General features: G+C 42.2%; 1 protein-coding gene across 2 annotated transcripts; it reads right to left on the bottom strand.

The window, feature by feature from the left end:
* Window positions 1-12,550, bottom strand: aebp2 (AE binding protein 2). Of its 2 annotated transcripts, none has more exons than XM_034673144.1 (8): window positions 11,897-12,550; window positions 5,419-5,650; window positions 3,693-3,800; window positions 2,514-2,700; window positions 2,297-2,439; window positions 2,144-2,211; window positions 781-894; window positions 1-427 (listed from the first exon to the last, which is right to left on the bottom strand). In XM_034673144.1, the coding sequence occupies exons 1-8, from the start codon at window positions 12,409-12,411 to the stop codon at window positions 415-417; spliced, it is 1,380 nt and encodes a 459-aa protein (XP_034529035.1). In that variant the 5' UTR covers window positions 12,412-12,550; the 3' UTR covers window positions 1-414. The 2 variants fall into 2 exon arrangements, with proteins under 2 accessions (XP_034529035.1, XP_034529036.1); XM_034673145.1 differs by having other exon boundaries at window positions 2,297-2,421; window positions 11,897-12,549.
* Window positions 12,551-16,308: the final 3,758 nt, after the last annotated feature.

Raw genomic sequence — 16,308 nt, 5'->3', positions numbered from 1 at the left:
TTGAGTTTGAAAAACTTTAATGACATCAAACCAGAGCAGTGCCTGCTTCTTGCTCGTGCTCAGTATCATCAGTTTTTAAACATCTATTTAAAAAAGTTTGTCTGAAAAAAAAAAGAGACATCTATCTACAGTCCAGTAAAAAATATCAAAGTATAAAAATATATTACAAATCTCAGTTATTTACAAAGACAGCTTCTCTCTACACATTTCTAACTGCCTACTCTTCTGTCAGTTAGTTTCCGTCTAGTTGTGTTTCCTAAAACGAGCAACACGTCCTCAGTAAATTCAGCACCTAAAGGAGACGACACGGAGGCCTCAGACGGCCCCCGAGAATAAGCCACTAAACTCCCAGCGTCTTCTGGGAGGGGAGGAGGAGAAGAGGTGGAGGTGAATGAGGAGTTCCTCTGGAGGAGGTTAGAAGAACATCCTGAGGGAGAAACATTCAAGAGTTAGAGGTTAGCTCACGTGTAAATTAATGTTTTATATAAGGCATTATTTAACAACACAGGGTTATTCTACACCCTCATGTGATGTCTAAAGCATGAACTCAATTAAAATCAGGGAGATGTACTGCCACCAGAGGGCGCTGTTCTGCAAAACCTGACACCCAGAGACCTCAACTCTTTCTGCCCAATTTAAAATAAAGAACCCAAGCTGCAAAAGGTTTAACAACCTGTTGTTTGTTCACACACACACACACAGAGACACAGAGACACAGAGACACAGAGATACAGAGATACAGAGACACAGAGACACAGAGACACAGACACAGACACACACCTGTAGATGTTGGGGTCCAGGAGCACAGCCGTGTCTGTGGGCAGCTTGGACAGATGAACCACTTTGGTCTTCTGCTGCAGTCTGTCGCTCTCGTTCACCCAAACATCGGGCAGCCTGACAGAGATGAGATTTTACAGTAAATACAAGGGTTCATCATATTTCCTTACATGATGCACAAAAATGATTTATCAAATCTGATGCACTAAAGTGTTGATCTTGAGTTTCTTGAGCTTTTTACTAAGTAAGGTGCCTACATCATGTCTTTCATGTGCGACCACAGATGGAAATTAGGAGCAACCATCTTTAATTTCTCCTCATAGTTTCTGCTCATCGTACCTGAAGTCTCTAAAAGTAGTATGGGAGGTAGAGCCTTCAGTTATCAGGCACCTCTCCTTTGGAATCATCTACCAGTCAGGGTCTGGGAGGCAGACACTCTATTCTTTTAAGAGTAGGCTTAAAACTTTCCTTCATGACTCAGAAAAGTGCTGGACAGAACTCGCTGCGTTCAGGACTTTTAGGTATTCTGCACCCTCAGCCTGGAATTTATTGCAGAAAGTCAAGGAACCAGTGTCACTAAATGTTTTTAAATCTAAAATGAAAGACCTTGAAGCTGAATCTTTAGGATGTTGTTGTTTTTAGTGTATCTTGTTACCACTGCCTCCTAGGTAACAGCTCTTTCTATGACAAATGTGGTGCTTGTAAAGTTTACTTTGGTTCTCTGTGTGTCTGTAACTTTGTGAATCTTTGCTGTTGACTGTCTTGGCCAGGTCTCCCTTGAAAAAGAGATCTTTGATCTCAATGGGACCAACCAATGGTTAGAGCTGAGTCAGGCTTGGACCAGCTCTTAGTTATGCTGCTATAGGCTTAGACTCCCGTAAGAAAATTACTATCACCAAAGTTTCATCCCGGCCCTAAAGTGTCAGGGATAAAACATGCAAAGAATAAACATCTGCATACATACTAAATATCCTTTTTACTCGAGGGAACTCCTTCCAGACTTTATTTTTAGAAAATCAAAGAATTGTTTTAAATAAGAGGCAAAGCTGACAGAAATGTAACCACAAAGAGACGACCACAAACATCCTACATAAGTCAGACATGATATATGAAGTCTTTCAGGCTGCAGAGAACTCCATGTGAGGGTGTTAAAGTTAAATATATATTTATAAGGAGAAGATTAAACTCCACAAATGGCTCAGAGTTCATTTAGAGAAACTCGATTACAGATTAAAATGCAAATCCAATGTGACCTGTAATTCTGTCTCATCGCCACAAGAGGGACTGAGGAGCAGATGATCAGGACAGATTGATGAAATGAGGAGAGGGAGGAGGAGGAGGAGGGAGAGACATCAGGAGGACTTACATGTCTTCAGGTGTCCAGTGCAACAACAGCTTCACTTTCCCAGAGTCCTCTTTCCTCCTGGCTATTACCTGCAAACACAAACACACAGATTACACACTGATCACTGTGACACATTAACTCCAGCACCTCCTAAATATGTGTGCGCGCGCTCACCGTGCTGTGGAAGACCACACTGTGTCCGTTGCCGAGGCTCTCTATGTGTGTTGCGAGGTTGAGGCAGATTGCTCGGTGGCGGATGGCGTCCATCGTCTGAGCGTCGAAGAAATCGTGAGGTCGAGCTGCAAGTACACGAGGAGCTGATGAAGGATTAAATTACGTTGTGTGTTATGATGTAAGAGTGTGTGTGTGTGTGTTTGTGTGTGTAACATACGCAAGGAGCGCTTGTGTTTGTTCTTGAGTTTCCTCCTCTTGTTAAGGCCGGCCTTGGATGGAGACTCCTCCTTCACTTTGCCCTGATTGGACAGTTTGGATGAACCCTGGGAGCTGAAGTGCGTGGGGACGTGACGGGCGAGCCCCCCCTGAGAGGCAAACGTGGCGTTGCAGCCCCCGACCACGCACTGAGGGAGCACACGAGAGGCAGAGTCAGAGAGAGTTCACATCAGGTTTATTCAGATACAGTGAGCCGCACAAGAACAGGGATTATATCTGTATTATCTAATATCAATGGAACTTTATTTAAAAAGCATCAATTACACATGAATATAAGCTTTAGTGCTTTATTCGATAATGTAAAATAGAGAATTAATCAATTCAGGAACATGATCAACAAAATAAACAGTTATTAATAGGCAAAAAAGTCAATGATAAAGATTAACATATGTAAAAATGCCGTATGAAAGGAGAAAACAAAAGTCTCTAAAAGTAGTATGGGAGACTGAGCCTTCAGCTTTCAGGCACCTCTTCTTTGTAATCATCTACCAGTCAGGGTCCGGGAGGGTCCAGACACCGTCTCTACTTTTAAGAGTAGGCTTCAAACTTTCCTTTTTGATAAAGCCTATAGTTAGAGCTGGCTCAGGCTTGGACCAGCTCTTAGTTACGCCGCTATAGGCTTAGACTGACACACTGGGATCCTGTCTTTCCCTCTCTCTCCGCTCTCTGTCACTTTAACTCTTCCTGTCCCATTAAAGTCACTGACCATAGACCTTTCTGGAGTCCCTGAGCTCCCTTGTCTCGTAGGTTCCTCTGGATCTCTGTTGCTTGGGGCGTGCCAGACTCCAGCTGCTACAACTACTACTATCCGTCTCACCACTATCATCTCTCTCTCTCTCTCTCTTCATCTCCCTCTATCCCTCTCTCCAACACGGTCTCAGCAGATGTGTGTCTAACATGAGTCTGGTCCTGCTGGAGGTTTCTGCCTGTTAAAGGAAGTTTGTCCTTGCCACTGTAACTTGCTAAATGCTGCAAAGTGCTCTGCTCATGGTGGATTAAGATGAGATCAGACTGAGTCCTGTCTGTAAGATTGGACTGGATCTTATCCTGTCTTGATGTCGGGTCTTTGTTGATAATAAAACATAGAGTACGGTATCATAGAGATGTCGTATGTGCTCACCTTGAAAGGTTTGTCCCCGCTGTGTGTCAGCATGTGTCTCTGCAGCCAGCTCTGACTGGTGGACGGTGTGTTGTACACCTTGCAGCCTTTCCACAGACACACAAACACCTGTGCAAAAAGACACACACAAACTGATTAATGTGACATAATAAGACAAGCCACATATCTCAGGCTCCCTTTGAACTCTGAGGTTACAGACCTGTAAACAAACCTAACTAAATTAATATGACTTTATTTGTAAAGCACATTTTATACAATGATAATGTTACACAAAATGCATAAATAAATCAATAAATACATAAATAAATAAATGAGTGAATAAATAAATAATTAAATAAATAAATAAATAAATAAATAAATAAATAAATAAATAAATAAATAAATAATATGTTAAAAATAAAGATAGGAAATTAAACTCACCAAAATAAAACAAAATGAATAGGATCATAAAACACTAAAAGATTACAACAGTATGCTACACAACATTTAAAAACAGCAAAGTAAAACGGAATAATATATTAAAATACTGAGATTAAGAATAAATTAAAAATCATGAAAATCACTTGAATATGATAAGATCAAATAAATAAATGAATCCAAAATAAATCAATAAATATTTAAAACAAAGAGGATAAATAATATGTGTCTAATTCAAATAAGACGGTATATGACATTCAAAATAGACTCAAATTTGAACTAGATACTAAGTGATCAAGGTAAGACAGAATAAGACTCAGTTAAAAGTGAGATTAAAAAGCAAGGTCTTGAGTTTGCTTTTAAAAATGTTAATATTCTGAAGGAGATCAAATCCCAGTGTTAGAGTGCAGTCACTGTGTGTTCTGTTTTAAAGGGCACGTTAACGTCTTTCAGGCCTCATTACAGTGAAAATCAGTGAGCCTGTGTTTATAAATCACTGACAGCAGAGAGGAAGTTTTAACCTTTAAATGAAACAAACATTTGATATTTCTTACAGATACGTTAAAATCCAGCTGGGTTTTAAAAAAACGTCTCTTACTCAGTCTTTGTCCTCTGTCTGACCACCAAGTTTCTATTTTCACATCACAGCAGAGCAGAACAGAACAGATGTTTCCCCAGATATCATCAGTGTGCTGTTTTGTTAACTGATGACGTGGTCTAAGCAAAAGTAATCTGGAGCTCCCGTCTGAGCTTCTCTACATTGCCTCCCCATTAAACCTAGGCTAGAATTTAAAATCCTTCTTCTGACCTACAAAGCTCTTAATGCTCAGACACCTTTGTATCTTAGAGAGCTCATAGCGCACTGTTACCCCTTTAGAACACTACGCTCCCAACATGCAGGCCTGCTCATCGTACCTAAAGTCTCTAAAAGTAGTATGGGGGGTAGAGCCTTCAGTTATCCTTTGGAATCATCTACCAGTCAGGGTCCAAGAGGCAGAGACCTTTCTGGAGTCCCTGCGCTCCCTTGTCTCGTAGGTTCCTCTGGATCTCTGCCGTAGATTAGTTTTTATTTGGTTGGTGATACTTGAACCCTGGCTGACAGGACGGCAGCTCGCCTCATTATTCTGTCAGATCAGATATCGCTGAAACATCTGTCTCTGAGCCGTGTGTGTGGATCAGGTTTTATCCTCTAACTGTAATCTTTATGGACTAACACCTGCAGTTATTTAATACCTCCGGACCTCACATGGCAGCCCGTGTTCATACGTGATACTAGTCCCATAGAGGACCCTGATCGTGTCTCACATACCCCTCCTCTCTGTCCGTCCACGTGTGTGGCCCGGATGTGTTCGGCCAGGTCGGGGCTGCTGAGGAACAGCAGCTGGCAGTGATCCCAGCAGCACGTGTAGCTCAGAGACTTCCCCCCCGCCGGCGCCGAGCCGCTCCCCGCCACAGAACCCCCGCTGTGGCCGTTTAGCATGGCCGGGGTGGAGCGACCGCTGGACGCCGTGCTCTCCATGTCCATCAGGGTGCTGCTAATGCTGCAGAGAAAACAGAGCGGAGAGAGGAGAGAGCATGAGGACGTTTCAGCACAAATACAGGCTTACCGGCTGTGAATGAGTCAAACGCCGATTTTATTTCAATGAGAATATAAGAAGCAGATTGATAACTACGTGATTGTGATAAATAAACATAGATAACAACGATTAACTTTTGCAGACAAAGTTAAAGACAGCCAGTCAGTCTGCAGCATCATGCAATTTTCCTCCTGCAACACATCGTTTCAGGTCTGAGTGATCAAACATGGCGTCCTCCAGAAAAGAGGGAAACTTGTGCATCAAACAGACGAGAGAGAAACTATGAAAGTGAACAAAGATACTTTTTTCGTCCAAAATATTTTAAAGGAGTGGTTTGGAAATGAAAGAGACAAACTACGGGTTTAAGTAGCAAAATATGGTGTTGAAAAAAATTCGATTTCAATGATTAGATCAATTCTTCCTAGATTTAGTGGCCTCACAGCTCCCATGCTTCCTGGTGTCAGTCTCAGCAGATGTGTGTCTAACATGAGTCTGGTCCTGCTCGAGGTTTCTGCCTGCTAAAGGGTAAGACCTGCTCTGTTTGGAAATAGTCTGAGGATAACATAGGATCCTATCTCACCCCTTCCCCCAACCCCACCAACACTTACTTTAAAGGCTGATTTATACTTCTGCGTCGAATCGACGGCGTAACCTACGCCGTAGGTCCGCGTAGCTCCCGTACCTACGCCGAGGCCTACGCACGTAGCTGACGTGCACCTCCTCCAAAATGTAACTACGCGTAGAGCCGACGCGGACCGCAAGCCCTGTGATTGGTCCGCTCGACGGCTTTGTCTTTCCCGCATTCACAGCACTTCCGGGGTCCCGGACATCGGCCACACATCGGCCGTGTATTTCATCTCCTCCTCTCTATTCTTCATGTAATCATGTCTGTATGATAAACAGCAACATGTATCAGCTGTAGATTAACATAACACGCTCTGAATCGATGTGGAAAAGTAAACAGAGATCGTAGCGGGACCGGAAGCAGGCGACCGGCTATCAGAGAGACCGCACTGCCCTCAGGCGTTTCGGCGGAGAATTGCTGCGCGACACAGACACACCGACGCAGAAGTATGAGGGGCTCATGTCCGCGTCAGCCCCTGCTGCGTAGGGCGACGCAGAAGTATAAATCAGCCTTAACAGTAACTCTTCCTGTCCCACTAAAGTTACTAACCATAGACCTTTCTGGAGTCCCTGAGCTCCCTTGTCTAGTAGGTTCCTCTGAGCTGCTGTAGACGTCCTCCTGCTGTGGACGTGCCAGACTCCAGCTGATATGGATGTGCTGGACTCCAGCGTCAACAGCTACTACTACTCGTCTCATCACTATCACCGCTCCCTCTATCTCTTATTCTCCACTATCCCTCTTTCCAGACCCAACTCGGTCGAGGCATGATGGCTGTCTAACATGAGTCTGGTTCTGCTGGAGGTTTCTGCCTGTTAAAGGAAGTTTTTCCTCATCGCTAAATACTGCGAGGTGCAATGCCCTGTCTTGGTGTTGGGTCTCTGTTCATAATTTGACATAGAGTACGGTCTAGACCTGCTCTGTTTGTAAAAGCGTCTTGAGATAACGTTTGTTGTGATTTGGCGTGACACAAATAAAGATTGATTGAAGTCAGCTCTGGAGCATGTTTTAAGGTTACCGGTGCACTGTCTTGAGGCTCCGGACATGATGCTGATAGGAATGTAAGGATTCACTCAACCCACGATTCGATTCAAATCCCGATGTTTGGTTCCCGATACGATTCACGATTCTCTAACAATTTCAAGGAAACTGGATTGAACTCAAAATTTACTCTCAGATATGAACAGTTCAGATATATATTTGTTCTCTTATATTTCTTTGTACAAAAAGTAATCCTTTCTTTTTTTAAGGTGTGTTGTAACTCAAATAAAAACACTGCACACTTTTTTTCAGCGCCTTACAAAAAAACCCTCAAAATGACCGTACAAAAATACCTTGTTGGAAAATTTCAGAAAAATTCTCAAGAAATGGAAAGTGAACGATTCCCAAATGAAAGTATTAAATATTTAAGCAAATAAGGTCAATCTCTTTTAATAAGCTTCTGCTCCTGGCTTGGATTTTTACATGTTGTTCTTCAGGAATATCAGGGATAGACAAAATGCTGCCGCACCTCAGACCTGAAACACAAAGGTGCATCCTGAACTGCTCGGTCTTCACCTGCTGCCGCCATGTCTGTTACGCTCAACTCAGCAAGTGACGAGAGAGCAGTGCAAGAGACTTCATGATGTTGAACAACTGGAGTGAAATGCAGATAGTGCCTTCTACTGTTTAAAAATAATATCGCATAACAAATGTTGTTGAATAGATTTTTAATCCACCCTTATATGTATCGATTTTTTACTGTCTTGTGATATACCCTTACATCCCTAGATGCTGATGTATCAAACTGTGAATGTGAGCACTGCGTATATTCGATCTTAGATGGAGAAACAGGACATTTAAAGGTTCAGTTAAAAAGAGAGAGCATCTAAAAAAAAGAAACTCTCAAATTTGTCTCTGACGAAGCCTGCTGCAGCCGGTGTTCGTGTGTGTGTGTGTGAGACCATCTGCCCAGATCCCCGTCCATACTGGCTCTCTGTGGCGCCGTGCTTACACGTCCTACAAGAGGTCTGACACCCCAGAGAAACACACACGCACAGTAACACACTCATCAACACCTGTTTCCAGCTGCTGCTCACTCTGTGCGATGAACACAAAGTTTCAGTGATGTCTTCCAGCTGCTGCAACAGCAGGAGAGCAGAAGTCAGGACACGAGCTTAGAGCAGGCAGAGGGTTACAGACGCTCGGTAATGTCCAGTTTGAACAGTCTTCAATGGTTCCTTTAACCTGACTCTAAATATATAAAACTTCACACTAAAAGAAATCTCCTACTTTTAAGAGTAGGCTTCAAACTTTCCTTTTTGATCAAGCTTATAGTTAGAGCTGCTCAGGCTTGGACCAGCTCTTAGTTATGCTGCTATAGACTTAGACTGACACACTGGGATCCTGTCTTTCCCTCTCTCTCCTCTGTCTGCCTGTCTCTTACTTTAACTCTTCCTGTCCCATTAAAGTTACTAACCATAGACCTTTCTGGAGCTGCTCATTGTACCTAATGTCTCTAAAAGTAGTATGGGAGGTAGAGCTTTTAGTTATCAGGCACCTCTCCTTTGGAATCATCTACAGGTCAGGGTCCAGGAGGCAGACACCCTCTCTACTTTTAAGAGTAGAATTCAAACTTTCCTTTTTGATAAAGCTTATCGTTAGAGTTGGCTCAGGCTTGGACCAGCTCTTAGATATGCTGCTATAGGCTTAGACTAACACACTGGGATCCTGTCTTTCCCCCTCTCTCCTCTGTCTCTCACTTTAACTCTTCCTGTCCCATTAAAGTTACTAACCATGGACTTTTCTGGAGTCCCTGAGCTCCCTTGTCTTGTAGGTTCCTCTATAAATAAAGATTTACTGATTGATCCAAAGGGGGGCACCAGAAAACACGAAAAACCCCTTTCTGGGCCTTTAAATGTCATCAAATACTACACTTTAAATGAATGCCTCAAGTTATTTTATGTTATTATATTTTTACACTTTCGGGACAATTTCAACTAAAAATTTTGATTCTTTCAGACAGTTTGATGATATTTCACAGAACCCCTTCTACTTCGACAGATAGGTTAAATAATATCTGATCTGTTCACAGTAACAGTTTGGAGTGGGTGTCAGCCTCATTCTCAACCCTCCTAATATTCATCTTCTCATTGTTGTGACTGACGCTTCACACTGATTCATGTTTCAGTGTGTCTGTCCACGCTGGGACTGAGAGCGTTGGAGCTTTCAGTGAACTAAAAAACACCCCAGTGTTACTCATGTGGCGTCACTGAGCAGCAGTGTAGGTGTGCATGGTTCAGGTTTGAGTCACTTCCCACCTTGTTGGCACAGTCTGACGCTGCACCGACGCAGTGGCACAGGTTGAACTTCACATTATCACAACAACTTTGAGTGACTCACAGTTTCAATCTGTCACACACGACTGAAGGGAAAGTTCACATCATAATGAATCGATGAGGGGCAGAACAGAACGAGTTAAAGGAAAGGAAAGATCTGGTCTTGTCTTGTGTGCTACTTGAGAGTTAGTCTCAGTATGATCCACGTTCTCTTAACATCTCTCCTGAATGGACTGACGATGTTGGACATTTAAAGGCCGGGCAATAAAAACATCTCCACGTGGGGCGGTTATAAAAATGATGATAGCAATGATAAACTTTGGACATTTTCACTCTGTGCAGATTCACAGAACAACCTCTTGGTCAAACAGCAGCCTGTGGAGTCTGATAACAGACCCAAACACATAGATTATTAAGAGCTCAATGTTTGGTTTTCGTGTGAATATGAATATCACAATAAAAAAGGCCCATCCCATTGGTATTGTCTGTCACTATAATCCTGAAATGATAGTTCCCTCTTAATAAATACACGGGGAAGTCGGTCGAAACGTCCTTTAGGGTCCCAAAAGGAATTCCCAAAGAGGAAGTCAATTTGATTTTTGAATTAATATAGGAGAACTCACAAAAACCACCACAGTCCTGACAAATTACTGAATATATAATTTAAGAAATGTGTCCTGACATTACCTTTTTTGAATATGATTACATCTCTTCTAAAAAAACCATCTTTCCTCTGGATATAAAATATAACAGTCCCTCCAGGAAGTTGAAACATCGCGATCGAAACTATCGACGCAAATTTAACCAATCAGCGCGATTTCTGTGCGGCCTTGCAATTTTATACAATCACCGCAACTTTCCCGCAAATTTGACCAAACCCCTTAACCTCAGCCCTGTATGTCATCAATTTCGTCATCAGATTCACTTCTTTGTTAGCGGTTGACTGGATGAAGACATGTCCGACGTGAAAAGAGCACATTTACCTACTAATATTTCCGCCGAAGTTCGTGCAAGTCAGTTTCCGGATGTTTTACATGAAAGCGGGGGTAAACTGTTTTGCAAGGCGTGTAATATCTTGGTTAAACATAAGTCCTCACTTGATCTGCACTTTTCAACAACAAAACATGCGCGGAGAACGGGTGAAAAGCGAGGACAACAGGCAGGACAAGTGACGATGACAGAAGTGGTTGCCTCCAGGTCTGTCGTAAGTGCTGAAAAGAACAAGGTGAGTTGGTTTAAGTTGCACGATTTCAGCTGGTCAAAAGGTCTGCAGAAAGCACCGCCTATGAGGTTCATTATGTGTCCATGCACGTAACATGGAAGATTAAGATGGAGACTCTCTGTTAGCTGTGCGCAAATAAAGTATATTTTGTTAAAATAGTTGAAATTTCTCAAGGATTTTTTGGTATGACTAAAAACAACTGTCAATAATTTCGCATATTTACTTTCCCCTGAGATGTTATTGGGGAAAAAAGCTTTAAAAACAAAAGGCAACTTTCACTGCAATTTTTTACCAAAAGCTTTCGAAAAATCTGACTTCATTATCACAGAAAAACCTGTGAAATCCTGGAGGGACTGATATAATATACATTTTTATTTTATTCTCAATATGATATAAGTATGACCTCTTCAAAGGTGACTTCCTTATAATTTTACAGGATTATGTAGAACTCAATGAGACAATAACTAATATTTGTTTAGTTAAGGACTTATCGGAAAACTAGCAATTTTGACTTTTCAATTTTGGTGTGATGCAGCAATTTCCCCTAAATATACATTTAATACTAATATACACTGACTTCCTTATCATGTAAAGGACGAGTTAAATTGTACAATGTAAGGTGAAGTGTGGGGTACAATAATAAACATCGTTTTGAAGACCAAGAGCTGACTTTAGGGATGAATGCTGCCATGTGCTGATGTTGAATTAGCCCTTAGTCCCACTCTTCCTGACAAAAACCCAAAACCAAACCCTCTGATTGTTCCTCACACTGGTTTCCTGGTGTTGTGAGGATCTATTCACAACCTAATATGTTGAATTCGACGATTTTTAAAGGTTCAGGAGGCGTTCAGAAACTTTCCTGGTGGGTTACTGGGACCTTGCAGTGAAGCGGTACCGGCGCGGTCGTTTTGCGGTGACCGTGTGGAGCATGTTCTGTGTAACCTGTGAAAACGCTGCTGTGTTCTGATAAACAGTGGACTTGGTATTATGACCTCTCAGCACCTCTTCTAGAAACCAGCAGGCCTCTATCTTCCCCCTAACACACAGACCTGTCCTCTGAATCCATCCTGCTGAGCGGCTCTCCATCCGACGAGGTGAGCTCCAGGCTGGCCCTCCTCTTGGTACCGGCTTTCTCCGCCGTCTTGGTGCGGTCTGCGGGCGGTGAGGAGGACACGCTCTCGCCCTCTCTTTGTTCTTGTTTCAGCACCCGGGAGCCCTCTTGTGCAGAATCAGTGCTACTCGCCAAACTCCCCTGTACGGGACTTTTCCCCGGTTCAGAGAGTTCACAGCCGGGTTCCTCTTTGTCTGTGTTTTCGGTCGGTAGCACCGTGTCTTTGTCGGTGTCGGGGGAGAGAGCCGGACTCTGCGCCTCGTCCTCCGCCGCAGCACCACGACCACTGTTCGCGTCCATTCCTGCTCTGTTCTCGTTGTTGTCGCCCGGTTCCCGTTTGGGGTCCGGCACGGCCTGTCCCTCCTTGCCGGTTTCTGCCGTTTCCCCGGTGTCGTTTTGATCCGACGACGGCTGAGCCTCTTGTTCGACCCCTTCGGTTGTTATTTGAGGCATTTTCGAGCAGCACGAGAAGCTATTTTAGTGGTTCCACTCGAAAAGTTGTCCTAGCTGCCCTTCTTCCTCCACTCACACTCTCAGCTTCAAGCGTAAAACACAGCAGGGGGTTGCGTGACGTAGAGCTCCGCATGCTCAGAACGAATGTATTTAGCAAGATGCATCACTCTACACCAAAATATGAAGCCAATGCGGAAGTGTTAAAAACTGCAGTTCCTCGAGTCTCCACTTGAGGCTGGCTGTAAAACCCAGGAAACTACTTACACACCCATTCAAAGAAGACTATCTTTACAGCAGAAATAAACATGTTTACAGCCTGGTACAAAAAATAGTTTAGGTCTGAAAAGCTCATTTCTCTATTTACAGGGGTTAATTTGTGTAGAACTCATTTTTTCGAAGATATTTAACCTATGAGTTTTGCCCAAATAAGGGCATGCCTGACTTGATTGACAGGCGGGAACACTGTATCTGTTAGCGAGGAAGCTAAAGGCCCGCCTCTGTACGTCACACTAGCTCAACAGAAGTTAGATTGGCTGTTTTCGAAGCGGCCTGCTACATAGGCTACTACCTACTAATGTAGTAGGCAGTAGGTACAACCTACTACATACTGCATTTGAATTTAGTATATAGTATGACTGTTCTGTTCGATCTGTGCTGCAGTATAATGAGCCAGACGTCACTGAATTTCCAGTTTCGGAAAGTGGAAGTACACAACGGCCAAGCTGATAGGTAAACTGCTTCATTAGCATCACGAATGATTTAAAAAGTTAGGAAGTGGTTTATATGGAATTTAGTCATTTTCACAGCACCTAAAAAAGGAGTTCCCTCCGTCAATAAAAGAAGAGAAAAGAAAAAGTGGAACGAGCGTTGTACATTGTGGGAAAGAGTACACAAGGCAGACTGGTCCGATGCATACTGAGCAATTTCCCAAATCAGTAGACATCAGGGAAGTTTTGGCATACTGCAGATTTAGCTCTTGTTCACATACTACTTACTACAAACTGAATTTTGGCCAAATCAGTACATACTGTTAGTATAGTAGGCGGTTTCGAAAAACAGCCATTGAGTTCAGCATTTCCAATATGGCACCCACTGACGATCAGCTTCAAAACAGGGCTTCAGGAACAGATGGGTGACGTCACGGATACTACGGCCATTTGTTTTATACAGTCTATGCTCTAAACCAGGGATATTCAATGAAATATAGTCGGGCCGGATTTTCAGACTAAGGACATGAGCTGGGCCGGACATTTTTAGCAGACAGTGAGCAAAGTTAACCATTTAAAAGAAAAACAAATAGATAAGATAACAAACACACTGGATGTTTATTAACGTATTGCCACATCCAAAAGGGCATAAACATAATAAAGGAGCAGCACTTGTCAGTGTTAGTAAAAAAAAATTTTCTTGCCGGACCCAAGTCATAATCACTCGGTAGTTGGGCTGCTCTAAACTCAACCCAAATATGAAATAATTTTGAGTCTAACATGCTACCAAAAAAACAAAACAATACTAGCCTTTACAAAAGGGGTACCAGGGACAACTCAAAATAAATCAAGGGAGACATTTTTATTCAGAATGAATTAGAAAGAACGTATCTTGCTCAATTCCATTTGATCTTAAAGGGATTGCATCCGTGTCTTTGAATGTATTTACTTAACCTCAATTGTACTTAAAAACAGGACATTTCGGTGAAAAAGCTAGCTTATGGAGCTTTACACAGGCAGGTAGATTTTTAAAAATATGTATTTTTTTTTTTGCATGATACGGATTCTTGTTCTTGAATGAAAATGTAAAGAAAATAGAAGAGATGTTCTTTTAAAACAAACATGTATATTAAAAAAGAAAATGAATTTTTTTTTATGTATGTGTGTGAAGTTTCTAAATTGAAAAATATATAAAAAAAAAGAAGATACTTCCTTTATTTCATTATTTTTTTAATTTAAATGTTTCAAAAGTACAAGTATGCAGTGATATAAGATATGACACAAATAAATATAGGATTTTTTTAATGACATATGTCTCTGTGTACTTTTTAAAGATCTCAATAAATAAAACAATTTAAATAGGGAGATAAGTTCTTTAAAATGTCGATATCATGATGCACCACTAGGAGTTGCAGCCTGGATTTTTCATAACGAGTGAGCCATCCTCGTCTCAATATACGATCGCCAGCATTGTGGCCTCTCAGCTCCACGTGTTCGAACAAACAGAAAAATGATCCAACTCAAAAAGTGCTGAAAAGGCACGTTTTTATCTCAGCAAGGTGCATTATTCTGAGAGCTGCACCGCTCCTGGGAGACCGGTTTAGCCTTTACGAATGCACCGCAGCCGGTCTCTCTATAAAACTGACGCTCTGTACTCTGAGTCCGGACCCCACGAACCGTGCTCATATCAGGGACCGACTTGTTGCTCTGAAACTAGGCCTGCTTCTGGAGGTGCTCCCTTTGTTTGGATGGACTGGAGTTTGCTCGGTCACCACCAAACTTTGAGCATCCAGGGTGTGAATACGGTTCAATTAGAGCTGCAACTTTCGATCGGTTAGTCGATCAATTATTTTAACTGAACTGCTCAAAGTAGAGCTGAACTGGTTAAAGCACTGTTGTATTTTTTTGATAAAAAATTAATTGATGGATGATTTTGCTTGAAGACAAAAGTTGATTGTCTGTGCCTGGCAAGGGACTCCCAATTTACTCGATTTTTCTGGAGCCTCATAATCTGTAAGAAAAGTGAATCTCTTTGTTAATCCATGAACAATGAATCAAGTTAATCAACAAAATATGAATATAAACAGTACATATATTGGGTTTGGGTTCCAGTCAGTCAGTGGTTGCCAAAGTGGGGGTCGCAAAAAGCCTTCCAAAAATCAATAAAACTTGGAAAGACCTAAAATGGCATCTTTTATCCTTTTTTTGTAAAAAAAAAAATATACACAATTTGTAGCTAAATTTTAGATACAACAATGTAAATATAAAATGTCATATTTTTTGTCTTCTTTACTTTGTTGCCACATGACCCCTTAGGAAATTATCCTGTTATAGCCTTCTTTAAATTACAAAGATATCTGTAGGTTTTTGGATTGGCCTACTATTTCTGTGAGCAACATTTAACCATATTAGGACAGTGGGGGTCTCCAGTCTCTGGCAATGTTATTTTGGGGGAATAAAAAGTTTGGGAACCCCTGCAGTAAGTTATGACTTCAAGCAAGTTATAACTCATTTTCCTGAAGTGTCCAAATGCGAAAGCTTTATTTTACACAAAAAAAGACACCCCTAAATGGACATGCATCCTCCCATGTAATTTACTCAATTTCCACATGACTGTCTCTTTAAGCTTGATTTCCAGTAACAAATTATTACCCGCCTGTATTGAATACTTGACTCTGATTGGTGAAAACCCTTTAACAATGGTGATTAATTCTCAACAGCAAAAGTTATGCTAGAGATGAAATGACACGTCGTATCAAAACAATCCACAGAAAGGAGTCACATTTAATCTCTGCCTGTTGACACAGTAGCAAACACGTTAAGTCTAAGCTGCAGCAGTGGAGCTGGTGAGAAAACCTCTAACGACCAATTTCCACCAGATCCGTGTCCGGTACGTCTCCGCTCCGTCACAACCTGCCTGATCCAGCAGGTTGGAAGGCAACGGATCAGAGACACAAGACTTCTATTTTTGCTGGATGCCGGAGCACAACGCATCAATCTCAACAGAGGGAGTGGGACAGGAAGTCAGGCACCAAAACAAAACGAAAACATACGGTTAATTTTCAGAGCTGTCTGGCGGTCCTGCTCCGTGCTACGTTTGAGGACCGCAGCAGATCGGAGATTGACCGGACACGGATCTGGTGGAAGTCCCGGGTAAGAGTGATGATGGCAAAATTGTTCAAAGTGGTGG

The sequence above is a fragment of the Notolabrus celidotus genome, chromosome 21 (assembly GCF_009762535.1).
Source record: "Notolabrus celidotus isolate fNotCel1 chromosome 21, fNotCel1.pri, whole genome shotgun sequence".
Lineage (NCBI taxonomy): Eukaryota > Metazoa > Chordata > Actinopteri > Labriformes > Labridae > Notolabrus > Notolabrus celidotus.
The sequence above is the reverse complement of the archived record's forward strand: the minus strand, read 5'-3'. Positions and strand labels throughout refer to the sequence as shown.